Here is a 26,585-nt window from a genome sequence, read left to right as displayed (position 1 = left end):
GAGCACACCACTTCTTTGTTAATCTGTATCAAGAGGTTCTCTAACTGTAGTTGTATGTCACCAACATGGGATAAACTACAGCTTTCCATCTTTCAGGAGTCGATGACAGCCCAAAAGATACTTTTAGCAGACAGTCTACCATTTGTGAACTGTCATTGCTGAGGTCCATCACAGAACTAGTATTCTAATAATGAGGAAATCCTGTGGGACTTGTTAGTAAGAGCAGCACAAAATATCCAATCTTTTCTTTCAAGGCAGACATGCACCCTTCCTTAACTGCAGGAGGCTTCCACTCACCATGAACCTCAGGACACGTAAGCTATTCTACTTAAATTTAGTCAAATAAGCAAAATGACACAGGAGAAAGCCAATATAATTTTAATATTTCTGAGAGAATTTTATTGAGTTGCCTTCTCTTGAAGGCTATTTTATCTTATATTCTACTTTTAGACTGCCTGGAATAGGATCCTAGGAAAGTAGGGCGGGAAGGGAAATCATGAGGCCTCTAGCCCAGTCCCCAACTCAGGACAGGATCATTCCTGACTAAACCATTCCACTCTAGTGTGTCTGTCTGACTAGCTCTTGAAAATTTCCAATGATGGAGATTCTATAACTTCTAGGTAGCTTGTTCCAATGCTTGATCACCCTTACAGTCAGAAATTTCTTCCTAATCTCCAACCTAAATTTCTTCTTCTACAGTTTAAGGCCATCTTTCCTAGTCTTGTCTCCTACAGCCACACAGAATAATCTCATCTTTATCCTCTCAGTAATCACCCTGTGGTCACCAATCAGTGGATCTTAAGCCACTGGTAGATCTTGGAGTCTCTTGCAGTAGATCTCAGAGCCTCTTGGAGTTGATCTGAGGCTGGGGTGGGGGGCTGAGTGCCCACGTGCATGCAGACGTGCACCCCAGTCCAGGAAGTCAGTCTGTGGGGGAGGGAAGGGGCAGGGACTAGATTGAGGCCCCTGCAGTGAGGGACTGTGCCACAGAGGCAGGAGCAGGGGTAAGTTGAGTGGGGCCCTGGCCGGGTGGGACTTGCATGCTGGGGAGGCCCGCCCCCAAATAATTTTTTCTCCCTCTGCCTCAGTCTGCCTCCCTGCCCCTCCCCACAGACTTACCTGCTGGGGCAGTGCACAGTAGATCTTGGGTTGTTTTTAAATGCTTTTAAATGTTTTTAAATACTTAAAAAGGTTGGAGACCACTACTGTAGGTATTTGCAGACTTTTATTAAATCCCTCTTCCCACTGCCTCTCCTCCCTCCCCCGTCCCCAGGCTTCTTGTCCCCAGACTAAACAATCTTTTTCAATTCTTTCAGCCTTTCATAAGTCATGTTTCCCAGGCCTCTATTTTTGTCCCTCTCCACTGGACTTTTTCCCAATCTCTCCACATCTTTCTTCAGGTCTGGGACCCTGAACTGGTCACAGGTGAGGTCCCACACACCCTGAGTAGAGCAGTAGTCACTTTCTTTGATTTGTAAGTAACACTTCTGTTAAAACAATCCAGCATGCTGTTGGCTTTTTTTTTTGCAACAAGAGCTCATTGTTGGCTCATATTCTGCTTCTGGTCTACTGTAACTCCCCAGGTGCTTCTCTGCAGTACTGCATCTTATCTAGTCACTCCCCAGCCTATTTTTGCAGTTCGTTATTCTGTCCCAAGTGAAGGACTTTCTACTTTTCCTTGTTGCTTTTGATCTGATAATTTTTAGACCATTTCTAGAGTTGACTATCATACAGGTGATGACATGGCAGTGTTCTAGTGCTATGTTGTTCCTAAGCAGATATTGCTATTTTGGGGCATGTCAGTGAATATATACAGTAAGGGAAATGTTGATGGTCAACAGCAGCTCTTGCTAAAGTGGTGTTGCAGAGAGGTAATGATGGCTATACTGCAGAAGCAAGATAAAATACAGACGTAAAATTGCTGATTTGAAATTCTTAATGTTAACTTGGAATAGAGGCTGGCAACCTATGGCCCATGCAGCTGGATCCAACCTGTGTTGCCTTTTAATTTGGTCTGTGCAGCCATGGCTTTGGTAGTGTTGGGTTCTCCCTGTGCTACACCACAGTTAGTTGCCAGGGGCTCTGGCAGAGGGGAACTCTTCCTGCACTGTGCCATGATTTGCTACATGGTACTCACACAGAGGGGAAACTCTTACTGTACCATGCCACAGTCGGATGGCACAGCCTTTCACAGAGCAGGTCTTTCACTGTGCTGAACTGTGCCACAGCTGAGCGGTGGGGAGAAGCAGCACTGTGCCTGCCTATCTCTGATCTGAGCTGGGTTATTCTGGCCCTGCCACCTGAAAATATTGCTAACCTTTAACTTGCATTCAACAAAAAAGAGCACTTTCTTTTGAGGAAAATTCATTCCTGTAAGCCAGCGGTGCATGAACTCTTGTACCGGTGGGTCATACATTAAAATCAGAATGGGCTGAGGGCTGTATAGAAAAGCATTGCTTGAGCTCCATGTGCACAGTAAGCTCTGAGCTCACTGCCATGCTAGTATGGGTTCTGGCTGAAGCCACTGCTTTAGTGTAGCTCTGGAGCCCAAGGTCTTCAGGGTGGAAAAGGGCGGGATGAGCTTGCCTCAGTGTTTACCTTGCAGCTGTGGAGCTGCACAAAAGTCATGTCTTCAGCCACAGCCTGCACTGGCATGCCAGTAAGTGATGGGTTGTTTGCACTGGCTTCACAGGTCATAAGTTGAACACCATTGTTCTAAGTGGTTAGGTTTGGGCAACATAACTATGACTTAGTAGAAGAGGCTCCTATCCCAAAGATTCTATGACTACGTTTAAGACAATTGGAGTTCTCATTGAGCTCCAGCAGCATTTAACATAAATTTCTGCTAGTTTCTTATGTGGAGTTGTGGTGAAGATGTAGCTGATGATATAGCTGTGATGGCCTGGGAAATGTGAGAGGCAGAGATTTTTGTGGGTGATATCTTTTATGGGACCAACTGCGGTTAGGTTGGGATAGACTTAGAGGAGCTTTTGAATGCAGTGCCTTCTTCAGGTCAGGTTCTAGGAAACTTGTTAGTTTCCCAACTCTTTCACTCTAGTTAATTTCTCACAGTCTACCTTAACAAGATCTCTGAAAAAGCTAATCATTGTTTATCTGTTAGTCAAGGGACCTTCCTCTGTGTGGAATCACACTGCATGGAGACTTCTTTGAGCTGCTTTTGAAGTGCATTTTAATATTGCTTTTCTTCAGGACAGTATTCTTAGTTGTCATTACTTGGTGTTCACCATCACCCACTAGTGCTCCTCCTTCAATATTATGCAGAAAGTTGTGTTGAGCCTGCCTTGTTATCCCTTTTGTATTGCCCACAATCATTTTTTGTTTTGATTGTTGATTCCAGATCCCCAGCTTTTTCTTTGGGGGTTACAGTCAATGGTTTCTATACACTTCCAGGTCTTTTCTTCAATATTTTAATACTCTACCAATCCCTGCAGAGGTGGTTTCTCAGACCCACTCGCACTTTGGATTCTAGCCTAGGGATCTCGAATAAAGGAACAAAAACTTATTTTCTTTGTTTTTCACTTTTGTCCCTATCTTGCTTTTTATTTTGGCAAGGCATTTTGTCACTCATCTTCCTGGACCCATGGAGTCTTCAGATTCTCTTCTCTGCAGGTGGATCTGAATAAAAACATCCTTTCCTGGTCTGGTGTTGGCTAGACCCAGGATGCTGACAATGAAACCAGGGTGCCAGGTTCCTAGTTAGCTCCTCTTGGAGCAACCTGTAGGCTGTACTTCTTCTTGCTCTTACACTCAATATACTCTGCCCCTGGTGGGGTGTAGCAGATGGAGATAATTGAGCAGGATTAGTCAATCCCAGGCCTCCTGTAAAATCCCTTGGCTAGGAAGGTCAAGGATCTTTAAGATTTTCTGGCTGATTACCCACCATGTGTGGAATACATAAAACACCAAACTTGACAGCTAGAGTGGTTTTAGAGTTTCATGTAGGTCACTTGCTTGTTTTCCTCCCCAGGCTTCATTCTGCACTACGAGAGAGAGAGAACTTCAGACCTTAGACATGTCGAGATTTTTTATTGTATTATTTTAATGGAATAAGATGACTCTTTTAGGTCATGTTTCTGCCTCTTCATTGCAGTTCCTGGGCTTTCAAAGCATCAGATTATCTCGTCCCAAAGGATGGATAGATATCAAATGGATTATTTACTGTGTAAACAACTTCCCACAAATGTAAAGACTGTCTCCGCTAGAGCACACGTTAAATCTTATGTCTGTTTTGAGAGCATTCCCTGATCATAGCTCTTAGTACAATAATGTAGAATATGCTGGTAACTTTTATTAAATACTGCCCCTAACCTAACTGCAAGGTCAGGTGCGAGCTTTGGGAGCACAGCATTACTTTTTAGTTGGACAGTCAGTTCTCCTCAGATGCCTAAATGAGGGCACTCTTTGTCAGTAACTTAGAGTGGGATGCATGGGTACCTATTCTAGGTGTAAGGAAGATTACTTACTGCAGCTGTCGTTCTCTGAGTGGCTACTATCAGTATGGATCCCAGAATCTGCCCAGAAGTGCTTTTATGGAACAGTTCCTCAGCAATCTGGATACACATGGAATTGACAGACAGTTGTTGCTACCCTGGCTTAGAGAGGTAAAGAACATGCAATACACTGATGTTGCTTAGTGGACACTGTTCTAAAAACTTCCAAGCTCTTGCATATTGGGTACATGTGCATCTAGAATGAAATTCAGGTTAATTACTTCTCTCCTGACAGCATGAAGTACCATGGTTACTTTTTAAAATAAATAACTACCATTTCCCTTAATCAGAGTACAGTGCATACAGTGCATCACTTTTATTTTGAATTTTGAGGCAACATATAGTTTTTTATGAGCTTGGCTTCATGTGGCGATGTCTGTTTTTGTGTGCCATCCTCTTAGCTATAAGATTGGACTGTACTTAATAATTCTTATTAACATAAACAGCATATGCTTAAGGCAAAAGTGAAAAATAAAGGTTGGAATTTCAAGTTTGTAATTTCAAGTCTTGCTTTTCTTAATTAATAGAGCAGTCACCTTCTTGCTTAGTTTATAGTCTTGATTTTAAAGCAAACTCCACTTCAAAATGATAAACACTCAGGCTATTAACAAACATGCGCGCCCCCCCTGCCCCCCCCAAACAAAAAAAAACACACAAAAAAACCCAACAGTGCTTTACCGGAAGACGAAGCACATTAGTTTGTATTAGTCTGACCTGGCTCTCCAGCATCTGTATAGAAGTTTCAGCAGGGGGGGTTTGGTGGTTTTATCTAGCTGATTCATACGTGCATAAGTGACTAAAGTTGAGAAACTAATTTAGACAGGAGGCATGGGTACTGTTGCAACAGTGGAGGTGGGAGCTAAAGTCCCCTTCCAGGACTTTAGCTATACTACCCCATGCTCTTAAGGTGCCTTCATCTCTGACTAGTTAACTGGGAGAGAGCATAGTATCCTCTGCTGAATGTGACTGCTACAACAGTTCTGCTATATCTTGAAAATTGCTTAGTGTTTTGTTTTGTTTTTGTTTTTAAATCAAGGGAGCCCACTTCCAAGGGTCTTCAAATTCACTTGCTGACTCAGATTAGCTTGCAGCTTCCTGTAACTTTGTGGAAGAGATACTAAAAAAAAAAAAAAAATACTAGGTTCAAAACTTTAGCTTGTGGCAAGTTAAATTTGATATTCAAAAAGAGTGAAATGGGTAGATGCTGCAAGAGGAAAGTTCTCCTGAAATGAGACAGTTTGCAGGCAGTTTATTATAACAGAGGTTGGGGTGGCTGAAGGTCGCACGCTATGTGGCCTTTCAGCCTGAGCTTACTGCTGTTCATTGCAAGTTACTGACCCAGACCATGTTGGGGTAATGACCATTCTTCCAGTAGAAAATAAAAGTAAACAAATGTTCATGCTTTTCCTTCAAACCAGAAATGGCTGAACAGGGAGAAAAATAGATTCCTACCTGGTAGGAGTCAGTTCTGGGAGAGCTTCTTGGTCTGAAGATAGTGCAGGGTACAGTCGGTGCCACTTCTGTAGACCAGGTGGGGAGGGGAGGAGCAGCTGCCAGCTCTTCACACACCAAGGTGCCTGGTATGAGAAGCAGACAGGAGATTTTGCCCTGCCACTTGCTCTGCACAAGCAGCCAAGGGGAAGTTGGTGGGGCTAGAGATTAGGCTTGGGGAGGCTCTCCCCAAGGTAGGTGGACAAAGCACCTACCCACTCCTCACGTGGGAGTCCCAGATCATAGAATCATAGAAAATTAGGGCAGAAGGGACCTCAGAAAGTCATCTAGTCCAACCCTTGGCTCAAAGCAGGACCATCGCCAACTACATCATCTTGCCAATGCTTTGTCTACTTGGGTGTTAAAAACCTCTAAGGATGGAGATGTGTGGAGAAGGTGAGGCTTTTGCTGCAGGGCTCATTCTGCTTGGTTCTCGGTGTCCAGGAGCCGAGTGGTGGGAGTATTGCTATTCCTCCCCGGCCTGGTTTTCACTCTGGAGTTCCCAGTCTAAGAAGCAGGCAGGGAGCTTTTCTTGTTGCTCCAGACCCTCCGGGAATAGGAAGACTGGAGTAGCCCTTGCTTTCCCCAGACCAGAATCACCCTGGTCTTGTGAAGATGCAAAGAACAGGGTAGAGGGAGTTGGTTGCAGTCTCAATATCTGTATGGCTTCCTCTCCTGGAATCATTTTTAGTGGTGGAAACTTTCTGCTGCTAGAAACAAACATTTTTACACAGCCTTATTTTTGGCTGTTTGCAGAGAATGTATATTGTTGTCCTTCCTTCACCAGCTGCATTCCACAAGGGTTTCTTTTGAACATTTCCTCTGAAATAATATTCCTATTTTGAAAAAGTTCTGAACATGGGTTTTAGAATTAATTTTTACTCTAAAAGTTTTGGCAATTAAATGAGGATGATGAAAAGTCTCTGATACATAGGAGAGGCAATGTCATGTGTTCATGAACTCTTTGAATAATGGGACTGCAGTACAGTCAAAGGAGAGCAAGTCACCAGTTCTGTGTTCAAAGGGTTCCTGATATATAAGCCCACAAAATATGAGCATCTCCTTCGTTCAAATTATTGTAACCTTTGGTGCAACCTAGAGAATATGTGCTCTTGGAACAGTGAGAGGCAGTTTTGGGGTGGTGATGCATCAGGGTAGTTGAGGGTACCAAGTAGGTGCTTGCTTTGTGTTTCTGCCAACCATTGCTGTACATGGATGTTCTCCAGCACAGTTGCTGAGGCCTAGAATACTCCTAATAAGACAAGCCTTGTTAGTGATAAGTTGTGGGTTGTTTTCCTTTATATTTTTCCTTACAAATAAGGGGTCTTATCCTTAAAGGAACTTTTCACACTGTGGGTGCTAAGAAGTTCTGACAGATTAGGATCATGGGTTGTGAAAGTTGATTACTCTTCTAGGCACATGTATTGTGGGGGGAAGGAAATGGAGCCATCTCATATATCCTATAATAGGTTTTGTGGCTGATCCATCAGGCCACAGTGCCTTATCCTTTCTTGCACGCTTTCCCAATCATGAGAGGACACCTATAACTCCCCACTTGCACCATTTGCACCGAGCATCAGTGGAAGAGCTACTCCAAATTCACCTTTTACCCCATGGTAGAAACTGGCTGTCTTTCTTCTTGCCCTGCCAGACATCCTCATAGCACCTCACCTTCCCATCTTCTCTTAGCCTAATTAAGGTTAAAAGGCATGGCATAGCAAAAAGAAACGAATGCAACTGTGTAAGAGGTGTGAGGGAACAATGAGCAGCTTTGGATGTATGGGGGAGTAGCTGAGAGTATGTGGATTTGCAGAGCAACAATTGTGATGCAGGGAATATTGGAGCAGAGCATGGGAATGGAAGATTTGAAGTTCAGTGGGAGAATTTGTTGGATTTGGGAGGTGCATTATCTGAAGCCTCATCACGTCAGACAAATTTCCACCAACTCCCTGCTAGTTACTGCCCCATGCCCGTCTCTCTTCTCCAGCTTCTCAACCTATATTATCCTTTCTCTTTCCTGGTTTTCAGACGTCTAAGGTTGTTCTACCTTAACTCTTTTTGTCTTTATTTTTAAAGGTCTGAATGTAGCTAAATTCTTTGTTCTAAAATGGCATGAAGGACCACCAGTCCTACTTAACTCTGAATTAATAAAGGTTTGGGGACTTAATAAAAGTGACCGTGGTTGACATCAGTGCCCCTGTTTCCTGCCATTTTGTCCTTGTTTCTGTGTCCTTTTGCAGCCTAACAGCAATACAGTTTGCTACAAGCTCATTCCTTTGTCCAAGCACCCTGTGATTTGATGTGGGGTGGAGGATTTAGTTTTCAGATGTTCTCTTACTATTGACCCTGAGGAAGAATGTCTTTCGTTCAAAAACTTGTTTAACATTATCTTAGCTACATAGTTGGTCCAATAAAAGATAACATCCTAAGAAGTCCTTGCCTTTTCACTGGCCATATTTCTTGAGAGGTCTTGGAGAGATCTGGAATGTAAAGAGAGGCCTGGGGTTTGTAAACTTGCCCTTAACACAGTCATCCAAAAACAAGATTTATTCAAAAACAGAGAGAAAATGAAAATAACAAATTTCTGTGGAAGATTATTTTAGAAGTTGTACATAATACATTTTTTAAAGAAACAAAGAAATTACATTTAAAAAAGCTACTTCTAAAGCATATTATTGAAGTTGTACACTCAGGAAGCTAAGATAAGGAATACCAGTATTAGATTTGCTTGTGCCTTTAATTTAATCCCCCCCCTGCATGTGTGTCATGATACTTTAATCATACGATGACACATTTTTTCATAGTAATGGTCATATTGAGAACACAAGGAGATACCATCTGCAGCAGAAGGATCAGATTGTATAGAGCATGGATTGGCAATGTACAGCCTGCAAAACCTGTAGATCTTTCAATTTGGCCTGTGGAGCTGAGGTTTCAGTGGTGGGGGAGCTTCAGTGGTGTTCAACCATGAGGGTTTTGCCCACAATGCACTATGCTTCAGTTTCATGGCAGAGAATTTGCTGTGCTGCACCAGGTCAATGGGGGGGAAGTCATAGCAAGGAGATGCAGTGGTACCAACTGTGTCTTAGTGTTGACCTGCCAAAGGCCAGAGCTGGGCCATTCTAGCTCTCTGCTTGGGAATTGGATGCTAGAACTGATGTTTTTACAGACTTGCAGTAAAAAAGCTAGAAAAGATAGATGAAACTTTCACAAGTGACCGTATTTATTGCAAATCCATCCCTCCTTTTCTGGATGTTCAGCCACAGGCCTGATTTGTCAGTGTCATGCATTTAGCAGCTGTAATTGAAGTCAGCATTGTGTGAAATGAGATTTGAAAAAATCAAGTCCTGGTGTGTAAAATGGAGCACTCAGTCACTGAGATCTAAAATTAGAAAATATTTCTGCAGATGTTGAGTCTAATATGTTTCTGCATTGTGTATTTGCATCACACCAAATAACACAATCTATTTTTCTCCAGTTAGAAAGAAACTAGAGTCTTTACTAATATGTTAGGGGACTTGGGCGATACTATTGGGCAATACTTGGGCGATATTATTCGGTTTAAGAAGCAAAAACAAATAACTTAAGTGGCACATGCATCAATTTGCTATATTGTGTATAAAAAAACACAACACGCTAGGCAAAAATAATCCAAAGATGTCATTTCATTAGTCTTGTTGTTATCACAATAAAATGCATATTTCTTTTTCAGATTCATAAAACAAAATCTAGCCTTTCTGAGCATCTGAATCTAGTGTTTCATGGGAAATTATTTCCATACATGAGTAAATTTTCACCTGAGTTAACATTTCTATGAGTTAATTTTTTTTTAACTACAGTTATAAAATACTGAATGTTGGCTAAGGATAAGGATCTTAACATCCTGTGTTTTTGGTATAATGAACTCTAGGGTGTGTGACCATTTAAGATCCTGTTGCAGGATCCAGAGAGAATTACGTTGAAAAAATTACAGATATACATTTTGATAGACTTCTAGTATCTGTCTCATTTAGTTATCTGCCTTAAGGTTTACTTGGTGAGTGAGCAAGATTTGAGGGAGACAGTAGGAACTTTAAGTATCTTAATACTGAACAAGCCAGACACCTATGACACTTTTAGGCTCTTGACAGCCAATATAAAATAAATTTGTGCTATTTCCTTTGCTGACAGCTGACTGAAGCAAATGATTCAAGTCTGTCTTGTGAGAACCACTGTTTGGAGAAAAATGGTCCTTAAGACCAGTATTGTCTTTTTTCTGCATGGTTCCCTTGCCAAGACTGTTACTGTAAGCTTAAAAAAAAAAAAAAAAAAGTCCATTCCAATATTTCCCACACTGTACGGTGTGCTGCCCTTGAGACACGTGTAAATCAGTGGTAATCAGCAATTCCGCTCTGCATCAGCCATTCTTGTGCTCCCTCCACTTCAGCTGCCACCCTTGCTTCTCCCTGCTGCCATTTTCCCTGGCCACTGGTGAAGGGAAATGGTGGCAGTCAGTGATGGTGAAAGCAGCAGACATTGCTTAAGTTCAGAAGTGCCCAGCCTTACTGTTGGGGAGGGTGTGAATCCACAAGGTTTGAGGAGTGATAGTGTATTCAGAGACGGTGTTTCAGGAAGACATATAGTTAAAGTGATATTCTGTTCCTTTGACATTAAAACAAACAAACAAACAAACCAAAACCCCCCCAATTCTGAATAATCAAATTCCTTATGGAAAGCTTATCAGTGATTCCCAAAGATTGTGATGTAGCAGAGCAATGGAGGTGTTCTGTGAGATCTCCGTGTGTGTGGAGATAAATGCTCCCCTGCTGTCTGGCACCCTGTGCCTGCCCCAGGTCCTCTTGCAGTGCTCATGGCTGCTCCTCTAAGACTGCTGCCACCACTTTGTTCCCCGCTCCCTTACCTGCCCCCGGATAGCTCCTGTGTTGGTCCCCATGCCCCCAGCAGTACCCTCTGCTGCAAGTAGGCAGGTGGACTCTCAGAGTTGCAATTTGCAGCCCCTCTCATCCCTTCCACTTCTGTCACATTTCCAGGCCTGGCAGGAGGGGTTGCCAGCATGGGAGACCCTGTATGAGCTTCTCAGCAGTGGGTGCTGCTCTGCCCCCTCCCCCCCCCCCCCCCAAGGTACAGACAAGGGGTCAAGAAGGGGCAGACAGTGGAAAGAGCAGGGTCCACCTGCCTGCAAGTGGCAGTAGCTAGACCAGTGATTCTTAATTTTTTTTAGCCTCAAGGCCACCCTCTATATCTTTTCTGAAGTTAGACCTGTCTCAGTGATTTTCATCTGGGGTGCCATGGAATTCAGAGTAGTTACAGATTTTTTTTTCTAACTATGCCTCTCAGTACTGGTACAATTTTCTCTGGCAAGGGAATGGAATATGTTGTTTTGGGGGGGAAAAAAATTATACCTTCCCCCAGACACAAGCCAACATCCATCCACCCATCTCTTTTGGGGTGTAAAAGTGAAGTGTGTTGCTAGTTTTAATCCAGAAAAAATGGGTGCCCCAGGTATCAGAAGTTTGGGAAATATTGGGTTATATTTTAGAGTGATGCAGACATGGTCTAAATTTAGTTAATCTGTAAACAAAGCTTACTGTAGCCAGTGTCTACCAAATAATTAAGTACTAAAATAATCTTAAGAAGAGGTGGAAGGTAACCATCTCTTAGGAGATGCTCTGCTGTCCAGTGGCAGGTTGTAACTGTCCCAACTCTTTTTCCTTTATTTTCTCTTGAGGTACTAATAGATGTTTACATGTTATACAGATTATGTACAAGAATTACATAAAAGTGTAATCCAGTATTACATTATCCAGCTATAATTTATAAAGCTAATTTGGAATTACAAAGCAGAACAAATATTTATTGGACATTCACTTTAATTGGATTTTTATAAAGGAAATTTTGTTTTCATTAACATTTTGTTTGACCTTTGTAGTCATAATATTATGCAAGACAAAGTATGTAAGATAGTAGTTAAACAAGTCATACATATGATAAGGTAAAAAAAAACCCTTAAAACCTAGTCCAGTCTCCTGACTAGGTAATAGATTATCCAACTTCACAACCACTATATAGGTTGATCCAACAGCATAATTTTAAGACCATATTGGAGTAGGAAGATCCCACCAATAAGGAAGAAAAAGAATAGCAAAAGTCACTATTAACCAGAATTTAAAATTGAAGAATCTTGTAACAGTATAGATTAGTAGTATTTTGAAGCATGTATCTCACAAAATATAAAAATTGCTGTATATAGTATACACTTCTAATTTAGAGTTCCTTTTATGATCATTGGGAATGGCCTTAGAAAATTCAAGACTATTAATATTAAACTTATTTGATAGAATTCTTTCCTGTTTAAAGCCAGGTTAAAAATTTAATATTTTAATTTTAATCTGTTTTTAACGCCAAAACCTGTTTAAAACTAAACTAGAAATGTTAACAACATAAATTAAAGTCTAAATTTCCCATAATATAGTAATCATAAAAAAAAATACTCAAGCAGTGCATGTTTTCTGCTTTTTAAGGAGAGTGAAACCAGTGGGTTGGAGGAAATCTCTATTAAACACAGAAACAGTTTGTTGAATGCATAAACTTGCTTTTGGCAACCGTAGCCTCTTCTGCTGGTGTAGAGAGAATATTTTCTTTATTTTATTTTATTTAGTTTAGAACACTATGTCAAGCTGAAAAATTTGGAGGCAATTGAAGAAGCAGGAAAATGAAACTTCTGGTTACAATCTGTGACAAAATTCACCATGAGAGGGTGAAACCTATTAGGTCAAAAACTAAAGGGTGCAATTTCCATAAACAAGCACTTCAGTTTACTAACTAAAGATTTTACTCTTATTGGTTGATCTATCACTAAGTTTTAAATACAAAACCTGTTGGATACACTTTTTTGTGGCTAACATATTTCATGTATTTTTATTTTACTAATAACAATCTTATAATGCTGGTTTTGTGCAGGTTAATTGAATTCCAGGTTCCATCCAAAGTAGCTTGACAAAAATAATTATTATGATTATTACTAATTATAAATAAGAGAAGTCATTGTCTTTTCTAACAAAATGAAATGTAAACATTTAAAAATATGAAAAAATGGAAGTTCAGCTGATTAAATAGTGCATCAGAAGGAAATGCTACAAGTAATGTAAGGACCGTCTTTAATTGCCCGTCATCACCTGGAGTACTGTGTCCAGTTTTGGGCCCCCACTACAGAAAGGATGTAGACAAATTGGAGAGAGTCCAGTGGCAGGCAACAAAAATAGGGAGCTGGGGGACATGACTTCTGAGGAGTGACTGAGCAAACTGGGCTTATTTAATCTGGAGAAGAGAAGACCGAGGATTTAATAGCAGTCTTCAGTTACCTGAAGGGTGGTCCCAAATGAAGCTGGACTGTTCTCAGCAGTGGCTGATGACAGAACAAGGAGCAATGCTCTCGAGTTGCAGCAAGTGAAGTTTGCGTTAGATATTAGGGGAAACTTTCTCGCTAGGAGGGTGGTAGTAAAGCACTGGAACAGGCTACCCAGGAAGGTTGTGGAATCTCCATCCGTGAGGTTTTTAAGACCCAGCTAGACAAAGCTTTGGCTGGGATGATATAGTTGGGGATGGTCCTGCTTTGAACAGGAGGTTGGACTAGATGTCCTCCTGAGGTCCTTTCCAACCCTAATTTTCTATGATCTACATATGGTTACTGAATAATGAGACAACCTTTTTCTAAGAAAGTAATTATAAAAAATGAATGCATAATAAAATAAAACAGTAATTTAAATATCAAGGCTTCTTGCTTACAGATTCATATCAAGATTAAAATTGCTAATTTAAATCATTTTGGTTTAAATCAAGGGTGTCAGGTCTGGCCTGTAGAGCCCTGTTGTGCCTGGTGGCGCTTACCGAAGGGCTGGGAATTCAGCAGTGTGGTCTGCCATCAAAATCTGAGGCTTTAAGCTCTGACAGCTTAATATCCTGAGTAACCTTCTGGAAAGGTGAATTATAAACAACCAAATTTCTGATTAAATTAGAATTTTCTTCCAGATACAGTACAGAAGCCTCAAAATCCTTCTATCAGCTGCCTTGTGCACAAGCCTGTTTGTATTTCTAATTTACCATGTTGTGTTTAAGAACTGGAGTGGATACTTGCTTGCAGGAAAAGTAGTCCTCAAGTACCTTTTTAAATGCAAATACTTTGTTTTATTTCATAGGTGTTACTAACCTATTTGCAAATAAATGCCTTAGAAACTTTGGCAATCCCATCCCCCCCCCCCCCCAACCCTTTCTTTAATTAATTTGTATGACTTACCTGCAGTACCTTGCATTCCTCTCAGTGTTAATCCATATTCAGCTCTCTCTTTTCCTTCTGTTGGTAGTTCTGCAGCAACAATCTTAAGTTTGTTATACTATTAAATGAGTATTTATATTTTGACCAAAGCTTAATTTTTCAAACACACAAATATGATGCATATTTTTATACATAAGATCAGTAGTAAAGCTATTACTTCCCTTTTTAGCTGCCTGCTAATAAAGATGCCTTCCGGAAGACATGGAATCCTAAATACACGCTGCGCAGTCATTTTGATGGGGTGCGGGCATTAGCTTTTCATCCTGTAGAGCCTGTGCTGGTTACAGCCTCTGAGGACCATACTCTAAAACTTTGGAACTTGCAGAAAACAGTTCCTGCCAAAAAGCAAGTATATAAGATTTTTTGGTTTGGGGTTTTTTTTAATAAAAAGCTTTTCTGTGTTTTTGAAAACTTGTTAGCTGTCTCTGTAAAATCTTTTTTGTTACATTTATTTTAACAGATTATGTTTACGTACACTCACCTTTCCCAATTTTTCTTTCAGGAGTGCCTCTTTAGATGTAGAACCTATCTACACATTTAGGGCCCACATGTAAGTGTTTGCCGGAGTTAGTACTTTACAAACAGCTTTTGCCAGTTTTCCAGGGATCTAGGCTTAAAGGCCACTAATTTTATTAAAACTGTAATACATAATACCAGGCAAGTGCATGATGCTTTGTAAAGCAAATAAACATTGAGTGTTTGTGCTGAAGTGAGTATAGAACAGAGGGAGATGGTAACAGTGGTTGATGTTCAGGGGAGAAGGGGAAGAAATGGAAGGTGCTAAATCCTGCAGTGATTTTAATGAGTGATACCCATATCTTTAAGACTGCAGTTTTGAATATACTGTTTTTCTTGCATATGACATGCCCCAAAATTATAATATACAACTTGGCTTGGAAAGGTAGAATTAAGGAAAAAAAAAGCTTTTTTCCGGAGTTATGCATAGAGCAAGGACAGAGCCTAATCTTCAGCTGCATTACCTTTCCTTTCCCTCTTAACTAAAGCTGACACCTTTGTTGCTGCTGAAGACTGGTGTGCATGAGTGGATCTATGAGTTTGAAAAGAGGCAAAGAGTCTCCAGGGCTGTGAAATAGAAGAAGAGACACCACAGGAGTAGTTAGAAGGCAGAAAAATTGTTCTAAAAAGGTTAGCTTCATCAGTGGAAAATCAAAACCATTAAAAAGAAGTGATTGTTACCCCCACATGGAGTGAAGAACAATGAGCAATTAAGTCAATTGACTTCCTCAGCTGCCTTAAAATGCTATGACATTTCTTATTTATGATTAATAATAATCTTAATAATAATGCTACAGCTGCTGCACAGTAGAGCAGGAATCAAAGCAGGGTGCTTCTATCATGGACAGAAAATCGGCTTCCTTGCTTAATCTGTGCACCCCAGTTTTGGGAGGCTGATTTTGGGGGAAAGTTGAGTGCGAGAAAACAGTAATGTGTAATTCTACTTTAACTGGCTTTGAGAAGAGTGATAAAGGAAAAGATGGAAGTGTAGTTAGTGGATTTAGAAAAGGTGTCTTCAGATATAACAGGCTGAAGGAAAAAGGAGGTACAGAAGTGGGTGTGAGAAAAAAACTTGAATAAAAAGAATTGAGTAGGTAAAGAAGGAAAAATAGACCAAGCCTAAAAGTAGGAAGGGTCTAAATTATGTAGGCCTTTGAAAGTGAGAATGTTCTAAGAGGGCTAATGAGGGAGTCTTAAATGGCATAAATTGGGGCAGATGGGTTTTCATTGCAAACTGTATTTGGAGAGGGGACTGGGTAGGAGATGCCGGGAAGCCTGGGAGACATAGTTGCAGTAATAAATGGAATGATAATAAATGCAATGAATTGTGATCAAGGCCTGAGCAAGATTCAAACAACCCCTAACAACTCCAGATACAATGTCAAACAAGGCCTTTTTTTATACCCTCTAAGTCTTGAGCTTGCCTGTTTATTTTTTGGTTTGTTTAGGGTGGGGGAGCTAATACAAAGTAGCAAAACAGTGTCAGTGCAACTTGCCATTTGAGCTTATTTAAGAAAGCCATGCAGTGGTAAGGACCATCAAAACATTTAACTACTGCATTACTTCCTGAAAATGAGCCAATTAAACCTGACTGCTGTCTGCTGAAGAACTTAATAAAGAAATGGAAAACAAAAGTGAACATGTTTGAGGGCAAATTCATTGTGAGGGGGAAGTGCCTTTCTCTTAAATATGGCACTTGTGACTAAGTCCCAAATCTAGTAGCTGCAAACCCCAGAAGGCCCCTGGGAGCAGAAATGGAATGAATGGACAATTTGCTGGTGCTTGGCAAAGGAAAATGGTATGCCCTTTCCCTCACTAGAACACTTTAGATGGTAAAACATTTCTTAATCCCATATCTGCCCCACAGAGAGGCAAGTCTCCAGCTTCAGAACAAATCTTGAGAAGTATAAGGACATAATTGCCTGAGCCCTACTCTGCAGTGTCTAAAGCAGGGGGTCAGCAATGTTTTTGGGCAGAGTGCCCAAAACACCCACAGCCTCAACATGTAAGATGTTGGTGTGCCAGGGCAAGGGAGTCATGAGGGCCCTGATCCTTGTTGTGGCAATGCAGCCCCGGCTCCTTCCCCAGCATGTGCCTTGAGGCATGTATGTCAAGCAGAATGCCTTTTCATGCTCTGGCACCATGGGGCTGTCTACCCCTGGTGTAAAGGAACCCAGCAAATTGAAATCCTGTGGGAAGTCAGTAATATACCAGTACAGAAATATAGTGCTTGCACTGCTTTCCTCTCTTCTTTTTGGAAAAGAAAAAAAATCACTTTTCTTGTTCTCAAGTGAGACTTGAAAAAAAGATGTGTATTGATTATATTATTTAGGAAAGTAACTGTAATCTTTGCAGACTTTATCCCCATTATCTTCCATTAAAAAAAAATCAAAACTTGCACTATTATAAGTAGTACTGCTTACTAGGGCTGTGCAAAGCTTTGGATCATGATTCTGATTTGGAGATGATTCAGATGCCAAATCTATGAATCCAAATTGAATCTCTGGAAGCTTTAGGCTTTCTGAATAGATTTGGAGCTTCCAAATCACTTCGGAAAAGATTTGGAGCCGATTTGGCCATAGAGTATAACAGGGAATCAATGAAATATCTATAACTTCGTTGTCTTTTGGCTGATTTGGATGAAACTTTCAGGGATGGTAGCCCCTGCTGAGAGCATGACCTGTTTCAAGGTGGTAGGTTCAGGGATTTCTGGGAAACTGCACCTCAAAGTCCTGAAAGCAAAACACATGTCGTGTGTATGTTAAGCCACAGTGGGGTGAAGACTCTAGGGATGGTACAGGGATGTTTGTGCAACTGACTGTCTGTCTTGGGGCAGTTGATTGTCTGTATTTATTCTTTCCTCTCCTTAGTCTGTGGTTTTGTAGGTGTTAATCCTTGCTCGTTAACTCATTACATTAGCTAGCTACTGTGTATTGAGCTGGTCCCTGCGTGAATCATGATTGATTGGTAACTGGTAACACAGTAGCTTAGCAGCCAGGCCTGCAGTAGTCCCCTGTCTCCCCCCCACCCCCAAGACAAGACACAGTTGCACAAGTACCCATGTCACGAGTTTTGCCTGTCAACAGCTAGAGGTTCAGGACCCCAGAGCCCCTGCACCTATCTCTTTGAAAGCTGACAGGGTTCATGGCCTCAGCAGGGGCTACCATCCCTGCAGCTTTCACCGTGCTGTGCCTTAACACACAGTCATCTATGTCATGAGTTTTGCCTGTCAGCAGCTTGAGGTGCAGTGTCCCCCAAACCCCTGCACCTATCTCTTTGAAACTTGGCTGGCTTTGTGGCCTCAGGAGGGGCTACAATCCCTGCAGTTTTGACCCCGCTGTGGCATAACGCATACATGTGATATGAGTTTTGCTTTCAAGAATTTGGGGTGCAGTTTCTCCCAACCCCCTGCACCGATCTCCTTGAAACTTGGCAGGCTTCTTGCTCTCAGCAGAGGCTACCACCTCTGCAAACCCCCCTGTTTCATCCAAATCAAACAAAAAACAGCAAAGTTATAGATATTTCATTGATTCCCCAATATACCCTATGGCCGGATCTCCGAAGCAGCTCTGAAACTTCAGAGCTGATTCGGCCGAATTGAAGTGGGAAACCGATCCGGAACACCAAATTGGATCCCTGGCATCTGAATTGGCCAGATCTGAAGCCGAATTGAATAGTTGCCTATTCACACAGACCTACTGCTTACAATGACAGATAAGAAAAGTGAAGCCACCTTTAATTTTCCTTTTTATTTCTTGCTGCTGCAGTCTTATGCATCTCTACCAGAATTTTATTCCTGTCTTAAGTCTACAGTAAGATCAATCAGTATTTTGAGTCTTCAGTAGCTTCAGCCACTCATATTTATGTGCTGTGAAGTAGCCAGTTGTTTTAATGACTTGGATCCCAGAATAGAAAGTTTCCCAATTCAGTTTGCAGATGATGCAAAACCAAGAGGTGTGGCAAATGTTTTGGAGGATAGGAGTAGAATTCAAAAGGAATTTGATAAATTGGAGAATTGATCCATAGACAACAGAACAAAATAGGATGCTGCACCTAGGGAAGAAAAATCAAATGCATAGTGAAAGAATGATAGACAAATGGCTAGGCAGTAGTGTTACTGAGAGAGGCTTGGGAACTTTTGATGAGACAGAAAGTAAATGTGGGCCAGCAGTGCAGTTGCAAAAAAACCCAAACACCCCCCCCCCCCCCCCACACACACACATTTTGAGCTGTTTTTGATAGTAATTTATGTAAGAGACAGTAGGTGATGATATCATACTACTCAGCTCTGGCTAGGCTTCTGCTGGATCATTGTGTTCAGTTCCAGGCTCCGAATCTTAAGATGTAGAGAAGCTTTAGAGAACCCAAAGTACACACAACAGAGATAATAAACAAGGACAAACTGAGAGAACCTACCTAGTGTCTAATTTGGAGAAAAAGGTTATTGCATTTGCTTGAATTCAAGGCAAGATCTTTCTCTCTCTTCCCCCCACCCCCTCCCTTCCATGAACACAGAGGGGAAAAAGCCTCCCCTTAGATCAGGGGGAGGCACACATTCCAGAGCATGACACACAAAGGCATTTTGCTTGGCACGCATGCCTTGGACAGTGGGGAGCCGTGAGGAGCCCAATCCTTGTGGCAGTTCAGCCCCGGCCCCTTCCCCACTCTCTGCCTTGAGGCACATGTGCATCTGCCACTAGCAACAAGCCAGGCTGGTGCTCTGCAAACCCTGTAGAGCTGTAAGCAGCCTGGGCTCTATGGTGAGCAGTAGGGGACTGCCCAGAGCCTGGACCAACTGTGGCAGGCAGTCAGGAGGCTGCAGGCAGCTGCACTGGGGTCCACAGAGCCCTAGCCCAGCTCATTGGTGGTCGCAGGTAGGGAAGATGGCAGCGAAGGGACTGGGATTGCACTGCTGCAACAAGGGGTGGGTCCCTTGCAGCTGACCTGCCTTTTGCCCTGGCATGCCAGCATGTTATAATTCAAGGTTATGGGTGTTTTGGGCACTCTGTCCAAAAATGTTGCCAACCCCTGTCTTAGATGCTAGTACCTGCCCAAGGCAGGCAGTGGCTCAGTTACAGTTGTAGACCCAGGCTTGGAGCTAAAGCCAGAGCTGAACTACCACCTGCCTTGGACTGGGAGGGCTTATTTGGTGGGGGAGATGCTGGACAGACCACGGGGAGATCAAAGGGCAGATAAAAGGGGACCTGCTGTCTGCCTTTGTATCCTCCCTCTTCAGCTCTGGTTCTGGTTCCTTCGGCTGCAACCCCACCTGGCTGGGAGCTGCTGTCACTTTTCCCTGGCAAGGCTGCACTGGAGTGTCTGTGCTGCTACTGATGGCCCTGGAGGAATGAAGAGAAACTGGCAGGGACAAGGAGTGATGGGTAGGGGCAGGGAGTGGGAGGCAGGCACAGGCATGGAGAGTAAGGAGACATATGGCCCAGGGGCATGCACAGGCCTGGAGGGAGGGCAAGTGGTAGAGTCTGACTTCTTGCTCCCCACTGCAGCTATGGGGGGGACAAATTGAAGACAACCTTCCAGTAATTAGAGTCTATATATGGAAGATTATAACATTTATAATTTTCTAAGTATACAACCTAATTATTGGGGGGGGGGTCAACCTAAATTCAAAATCATCTTGGAATCAGGTAAATATAGTAAGTGGAGACAGGGTAGTGGTTTTCAAATATTTGAAAGACTCCCAAAAAGAAGAGAGATAACTGACTGCTCTCCTTTGCCACAGAGGGCCAGACACAAACCAGTACGTTAAAACTGCAGCAGTTTTTGATCAAATTTCTGAAAATTTCTATCCAGCAGAACAGTGAGACAGTGGAAAAAGCTTCTGGGGAAGTAGTAGAATCCCCTTCACTGGATGTTTTCAGGAAGGGGCTGGATAAACATTTGGCAGGGGATGTTTTGGGAATAGTACATCCTGCATTTGTACAAGGAGTTGGACTAGTACCTTGCAGTCCTACATTTATGACGTGGGCTGGAAACTTGGTTTGCTCTAATTAATGGTAGAGTTAGAGGTAATTACTCTTGCTTCTGAAAGTACAGTTTCACTGTTCTTTAATTGCATAAGTTTCAGTACCTTTAGCCAGACTATAAATATTTTAATATACGTTTTTGGTCATACCTTGAGTCTAAAAAGACTTGACAAAATTTTTGCAGTGGAGTTTAAGATTTTATGCAAGGAAGGGATAGTTTCAAACAAAACATTTGAGTGGAATTGCATTAGGAAGTAAAATTGCTTACCAGAATATTACTTGGAGAGAAATAAATGCACTTTTTTGTAATTATTGCTTTATTTTCCATGCTTAACGGTTGAATTTACGTTTCTATTCTATATGTTAGCCAATAACAATATACATTTTTCTCTTTTTCAATAGTGGACCTGTATTGTCTTTGGCAATTAGTTCTAACGGAGAACAGTGTTTTAGTGGTGGCATTGATGCAACCATCCAGTGGTGGAATATGCCTAGTCCTAACGTAGATCCATATGATACATATGGTAAGTACCTTTTGAAAATAAATAATTTTTAGCATTCAGGAGTAGATGAAACTTTCAGGTTGATCAGAGCAATATTTAAGTAAAACTCAAGGAGAATTTTTTAATATGTTTAAAAGAACTTAAAATTGCTTCAGGACAGGTAGCTCTTTTCAAGCATAGGGCTCTCACAAATAGGGTTCCTGGATGAGCTTGTAAATTGAATAATTTTTTTTAAGCAAAGATACTCACCAGAGACGGTAGTAATAGATTTCCTGCTTCTTCTTTAGCCCAGATGTTCATTAAAGGTTTACTCCTCTCTACCCCCAGTTTGTTCTTCTGTTCCCTTTATCACTGCCTCCTCACTTTAGGAAAAGTGGAAGAGGTACCAGAACACTGATATGACCCTGGTACAGAAGAAATTTCTTCTATAGGTGTAGATCTGTGTCTAGCATAGAGAGATTAATTAATTTTTATAGTATCTAAAATGGTGGGGAATGAGGAAGAGAAAGAAAGGATGTTACCCAAGGAACTCCTCAGAACAGATCAGCACTTCCTTATAAGAATGTCTGAGGGAGATTTTCAGGGTTTTATGTCAATACAGGGAAAGTGTACAGCATTAAGTGTACAGACTAGGCAACCATGAAGTGACGAAAGCTTCTTTAGGTTTGCTTATATTTGGGAGAGAAAGGGACAGGACAAACCTTCCTTAAAATGCATATGGGATAGGAAGAAAGTGCCCTCCAATTAATTTGGAACAAGAAAACATCCTGAAGCAAAAGATTTTTGAAGAACACTGCCATTGTGCAGGTATGATGCTCCCCAAATACAGCTGTTGCACACATGAAAAGGGAGACCATGGAAGAAGTACCTTCTTAAGCTGCAACCTTTTTTCTCCCTATTTCTAAAAAAGGGCTGGCTCAGCTTCTATGCTTTCTATGCTTTCTTACATCTGGGCACTCCATTGAAGCTGATAGATTCCCAACCTAATGAATCTAGATCAACTAAATAAACACATGTTTATTGCAGGCATCTGCTCTGGATCCTATTTTATTTTTCCAATACAGTTTAGTTCAGGATTCTCTCATTTCCAGGTTCATTTTTTGTTCCTGCAGTAGATTTTCTCGTCATGATTTTTACTGGCTTGATATTATGTACAGTATTCTATTACCATACTTAATATTGAAAAATCTGGAATCTGTTTTTTATGATTATCTTTAGAATTGCTTGTTCTTAAGTAGAAGGGAGAAATTTTAATTTATTGATCCTTTTTCATTAAAACTTAACATCTAAAAATGTTCCTCATTTTTTTTTTTCTCTTCTCCAGAGCCAAATGTTCTAGTTGGCACATTATTTGGTCACACAGATGCAGTCTGGGGTCTTGCTTACAGTGGTATAAAGAATCATTTACTATCTTGCTCAGCAGATGGCACTATTAGATTATGGAATCCACCAGAAAAATTGCCATGTATTTGCACTTACAATGGAGAAAAGGGTAAGTGTGTGACATTTGCATTAAAACAAGTTTAGATTTTGGCTTGAAAAATCTGATAGGAAAGGGATTATTTTCTTTCTTAGTTTTTCTAAACCCAGTACCACTTGACAGTACTTTTTAGAACAAACTCATGGTTGTTTTGTAGTCTCAAGTCTCCTGGAGATCCTAGGAAGTGAGGCGGGAACTCTTCTGCAAGCAGCCTGGTAGTTGTAGCTCTGCTTTAGTTGCCAGCACTAAGTGGATTTAGGATTACTTGATTTTTAGTTATCTTTATTTTTTTAAGTCTTTATAAGCACTATTCAGGGTAGCATTATGTTTACTTGCTGCGTTTTTATAAGCCTTCATATTCCCTTCAGTTACTGTGTGAAAAAGATAAATGGAACTTTTTAAGACTGTATGATACTTTAAAGGCATTGTTTCTTAGTCTGATGTTTTCTTTCTCCACTTACTTTTTTTAGAGCATGGAATACCTACATCAGTTGACTTTATAGGTTGTGATCCTGCTCACATGGTGGCATCTTTTAGCACTGGCAACACAGTCATTTATGATTTAGAAACATCCCAATCAATGGTAACAGTTTCATCACAGGTAGACTCTGGTAAGTTAATACAAAGTAATTTTGTCCCAGTTCCCAGGTGGTATGCTCCTACAAAAATACCATCTTATGGCCTTGTTGTTCCTCTTCTGTATTTAAAAAATTACACATTAAATTATAACCTATTTTTTTCTCTGATTCTTTGGTTGTTACACATGGATCAAAAATTGTAGAATCAGAGAAGCCAATGAGGAATTTTTTTTTTTTGCATAACATGAAAAGGCAGAGGCTTGGGTGAAACCAGAAAGATCTAAAACAGGGCTGTCTGACTTCTAAGTGACACATGCCTTCAGGCCACCCCAGTTGGAGCTGTCTTTCCCTTCTTCCCCCCCCAAGCTGCTACTCCTTGTGCCCTCCCCACTGTACCATATACCCAGGTGCCCCCTCACTGCACCACATGATTCAATTTCCCCCATCCCATCAACTGTTCCCTGCACTGGGTTTCCCCTGCTGCTGTTCCTTGCCCTTCTTCCACTACTTCCTGCTGCACTCTGTGCCCAAGCATCCCAACTCGCCTTTAGCTTCCTCGCTGCAAGGTCCCCTGCTGCACTGCACCACTTGGGCACCGAAGGCTGTGCTGTTTGTATTGCCTCATCTCCTGGGCAGGAAGGGGACACTGGACAAAGCAGGAGCCTGGAGCCTCCAGCCACCGGTGCAGCTGGAGCAGCATGGGGAGCAGCACCCAGATGGGAACCCAGGGGAAACAATTTTAACTCCTTTCAGGCCACTATCTGGAGAGCCCCGATCTAAAATATTAAGGATTAGAATGGTTCCAGAGATGCCAAAGTGACTGTATGTTAATTACAAAGGGAAAAAAGTAGAGTTAGTCTTTCAAGAAGCAGTTGCCTGAATACAAAGGAATAGTATGTTAGCTGTATAGGCAGATATTGCAAACATGTTAACATAGAAAGTAAAGACCATAGAACAAAATACATAATTTTGTATTCTGAATGGACTTCACAGAATCAGTGGGCATGTCTACATGAGATGCTTACTGTACAGTATCCTAATAACACTGCACACTGGATTAAAGAGGCAGTGTAACATTAGAATCACGTTCTGTGCAGCATTTTAGCCTAGTCATCAGTGAGTAAAGGTGAAATTTCAGAGAATATACTTTGATAGACTTTATCGCTAAGTAGATTCAGTAGACATAATGCTTGCATCAGGGGTGTCAAACTCACCTGATCCCGTTGATCAGGTCTTCCCACCTCCATATACTGGATCAAATGTCCACTCTGGCTGATTGAGAACTATGCTACCTATTGCACCCACTCTGGTACCCATGCTGCACACAGTGTCCACCCCAGACCAGCTGGCATGGTGCTGTATGTGGCTTGATCCTGGACTGGCCAGAGCAGGGATCTTATGGTACAGTCCCAGACCAACTGGAGCAGGTACCACAGGCACTACATCTGACATATATAGGGAGCTCTTCCAAATTGCCAGGACCATGGAGACTGCATGATATGGCTCCACAGATCTGATCTTTGATACCCCTGACTTCTATAATACATAGGAAGAAAGAATCTTGCAAATAAACTTAAATTATTTGAATTTCCTTTTCTTCCAAATAAGTGATGGCTTTCTGCTGTTTGACTTTTTAAAATTGTATTTATTAATTATATATGTTTCCCTTTCCAACAAAAGCTCAGAGTGGCATATAGTAAGGGAACACAATAACTTATAAAACAGGAGAGCGAACAGGAGAACTAAATAACTTAAAAAATGAGTAGCGTATAAACATAGAGCAGAACCCCCCTGAACAATATCCCAGCCTAGCTTTGTCTGTTAAATGCTTTCACAAATAGGAAGGTTTTACACTGCTTCTGAAAAGGTCTCCAAACTTGGGCTCTGGCAGGTCTTGCGGGGGAGAGTCTGTTTAAACAAACGAACAAAAAAAATGCTATCTTAGGTTTCAGAATTTGTCTCCTTCTCAGTTACTACTGTCCCAAAGGGAAGATTTAATCTGTTCACCCTTTCTGTAATATTTCATATTTATATTTCACTTGCATAATTTTAGCCTCACAGTAAAATGAGTCATTATTAATAATGGTCTTCATCATTCCCTAAATTCCATCCAGTATGATTTTCAGCTAGCATCTTTATATAGAGCTAGAGAGAAAGCTAAAAATTAGGGGTGCACCGATAGAGATTTTGGGGGTCAATACTGATAGCTGATATTTAAAGATGCATATTGGCTGATACCAATCCAATATCTGATACAGCTGCTTCCAGCTGGTAAGTCTGGTGTGGTGAAAGGGGAGGGAAGGGATGTGGGGGGAGGCAGATCAGTGCCTCCATGGTGAGGGTTGGAGGGGGCAGGAGCAGGCACTGCCCAGGCGGGGCTGGGGCACAGGATGGAGGCACAGCTCATTGGGGGATGCGGGGCTCCTGCCACTGCTTTCACCCCGGAAGAGCACTGGGGGATGGGGGGTGTGCCCCCCAGATCTGCATGGGGTGGGCTGGAGTTGACACTGCACGGCTCTTTTCAGCGGTGGCTGGGTTCGGAGTGGGCACCAGTGGCACTGGGAGGGGCTGCAGCCATCCCAAATTTCGCTGCAGCTCTGCTCCCAGCCATGTGCCATCAGGCGCAGCCCAGCTCCATGTCCTGCCTCCACCGATGCACTGGGAAGAGCCGAGGCAGCACCAGGAGGCTGGCTGTGGCAACGGCACTGGGAGCAGAGCTGCAGTGAAATTTGGGGTGGATGCAGTCCCCTCCCAACACTGCTGGTGCTCACTCTGAGCCCAGTCCTCACTGAGAAGAGCCATGTGCAGCACTGGCTCCAGCCTGCCCGCACGGATCGGGTGGCACACCCTGCCCCCCGCCTCCAGGGGTGCAAGCAGCAGCTGGAGCCACACACCCCCTCCCCCCACTAGCCATGCCTCCCTCCTGGGTAACACCTGCCCCCTCCCTCCCTCACTGCAGGGGCGTTGATCTGCACCCCCACGCCCCTTCCCTCCCCTTCTGACTTATCAGCTAGAAGCAGCTCTCCACACTACTGGCTCTGCTTCATGCTGCACTGCAGCTGCAGGCAGCACGGGCATTTATCGGCCCCATCGGGCCAATATCTGACGCAGCAAATTTTCTTTATATCGGTACCGATCTGATATCGGACCAAAGTATTGGTGCACCTCTACTAAAAATTGTATGTATAGA

The 26,585-nt window shown here is 42.1% G+C and overlaps 1 protein-coding gene across 3 annotated transcripts in view; it reads left to right on the top strand.

Moving 5' to 3' along the window:
* Positions 1-26,585, top strand: part of STRN3 (striatin 3) — a 123,572-nt gene that overhangs the window by 90,224 nt on the left and 6,763 nt on the right. For all 3 annotated transcript variants that reach the window (XM_019488689.2, XM_059723026.1, XM_059723027.1), the window contains 5 exons: positions 14,504-14,679; positions 14,837-14,884; positions 21,237-21,358; positions 22,662-22,829; positions 23,288-23,428. In XM_019488689.2, coding sequence (XP_019344234.2) covers positions 14,504-14,679; positions 14,837-14,884; positions 21,237-21,358; positions 22,662-22,829; positions 23,288-23,428 — 655 coding nt within the window. The remainder of the gene's footprint in view (positions 1-14,503; positions 14,680-14,836; positions 14,885-21,236; positions 21,359-22,661; positions 22,830-23,287; positions 23,429-26,585) is intronic.

This window comes from Alligator mississippiensis, chromosome 2, assembly GCF_030867095.1.
Source record: "Alligator mississippiensis isolate rAllMis1 chromosome 2, rAllMis1, whole genome shotgun sequence".
In the NCBI taxonomy this organism is placed as follows: Eukaryota; Metazoa; Chordata; order Crocodylia; family Alligatoridae; genus Alligator; species Alligator mississippiensis.
This window is presented reverse-complemented; position numbering and strand designations above follow the sequence as displayed.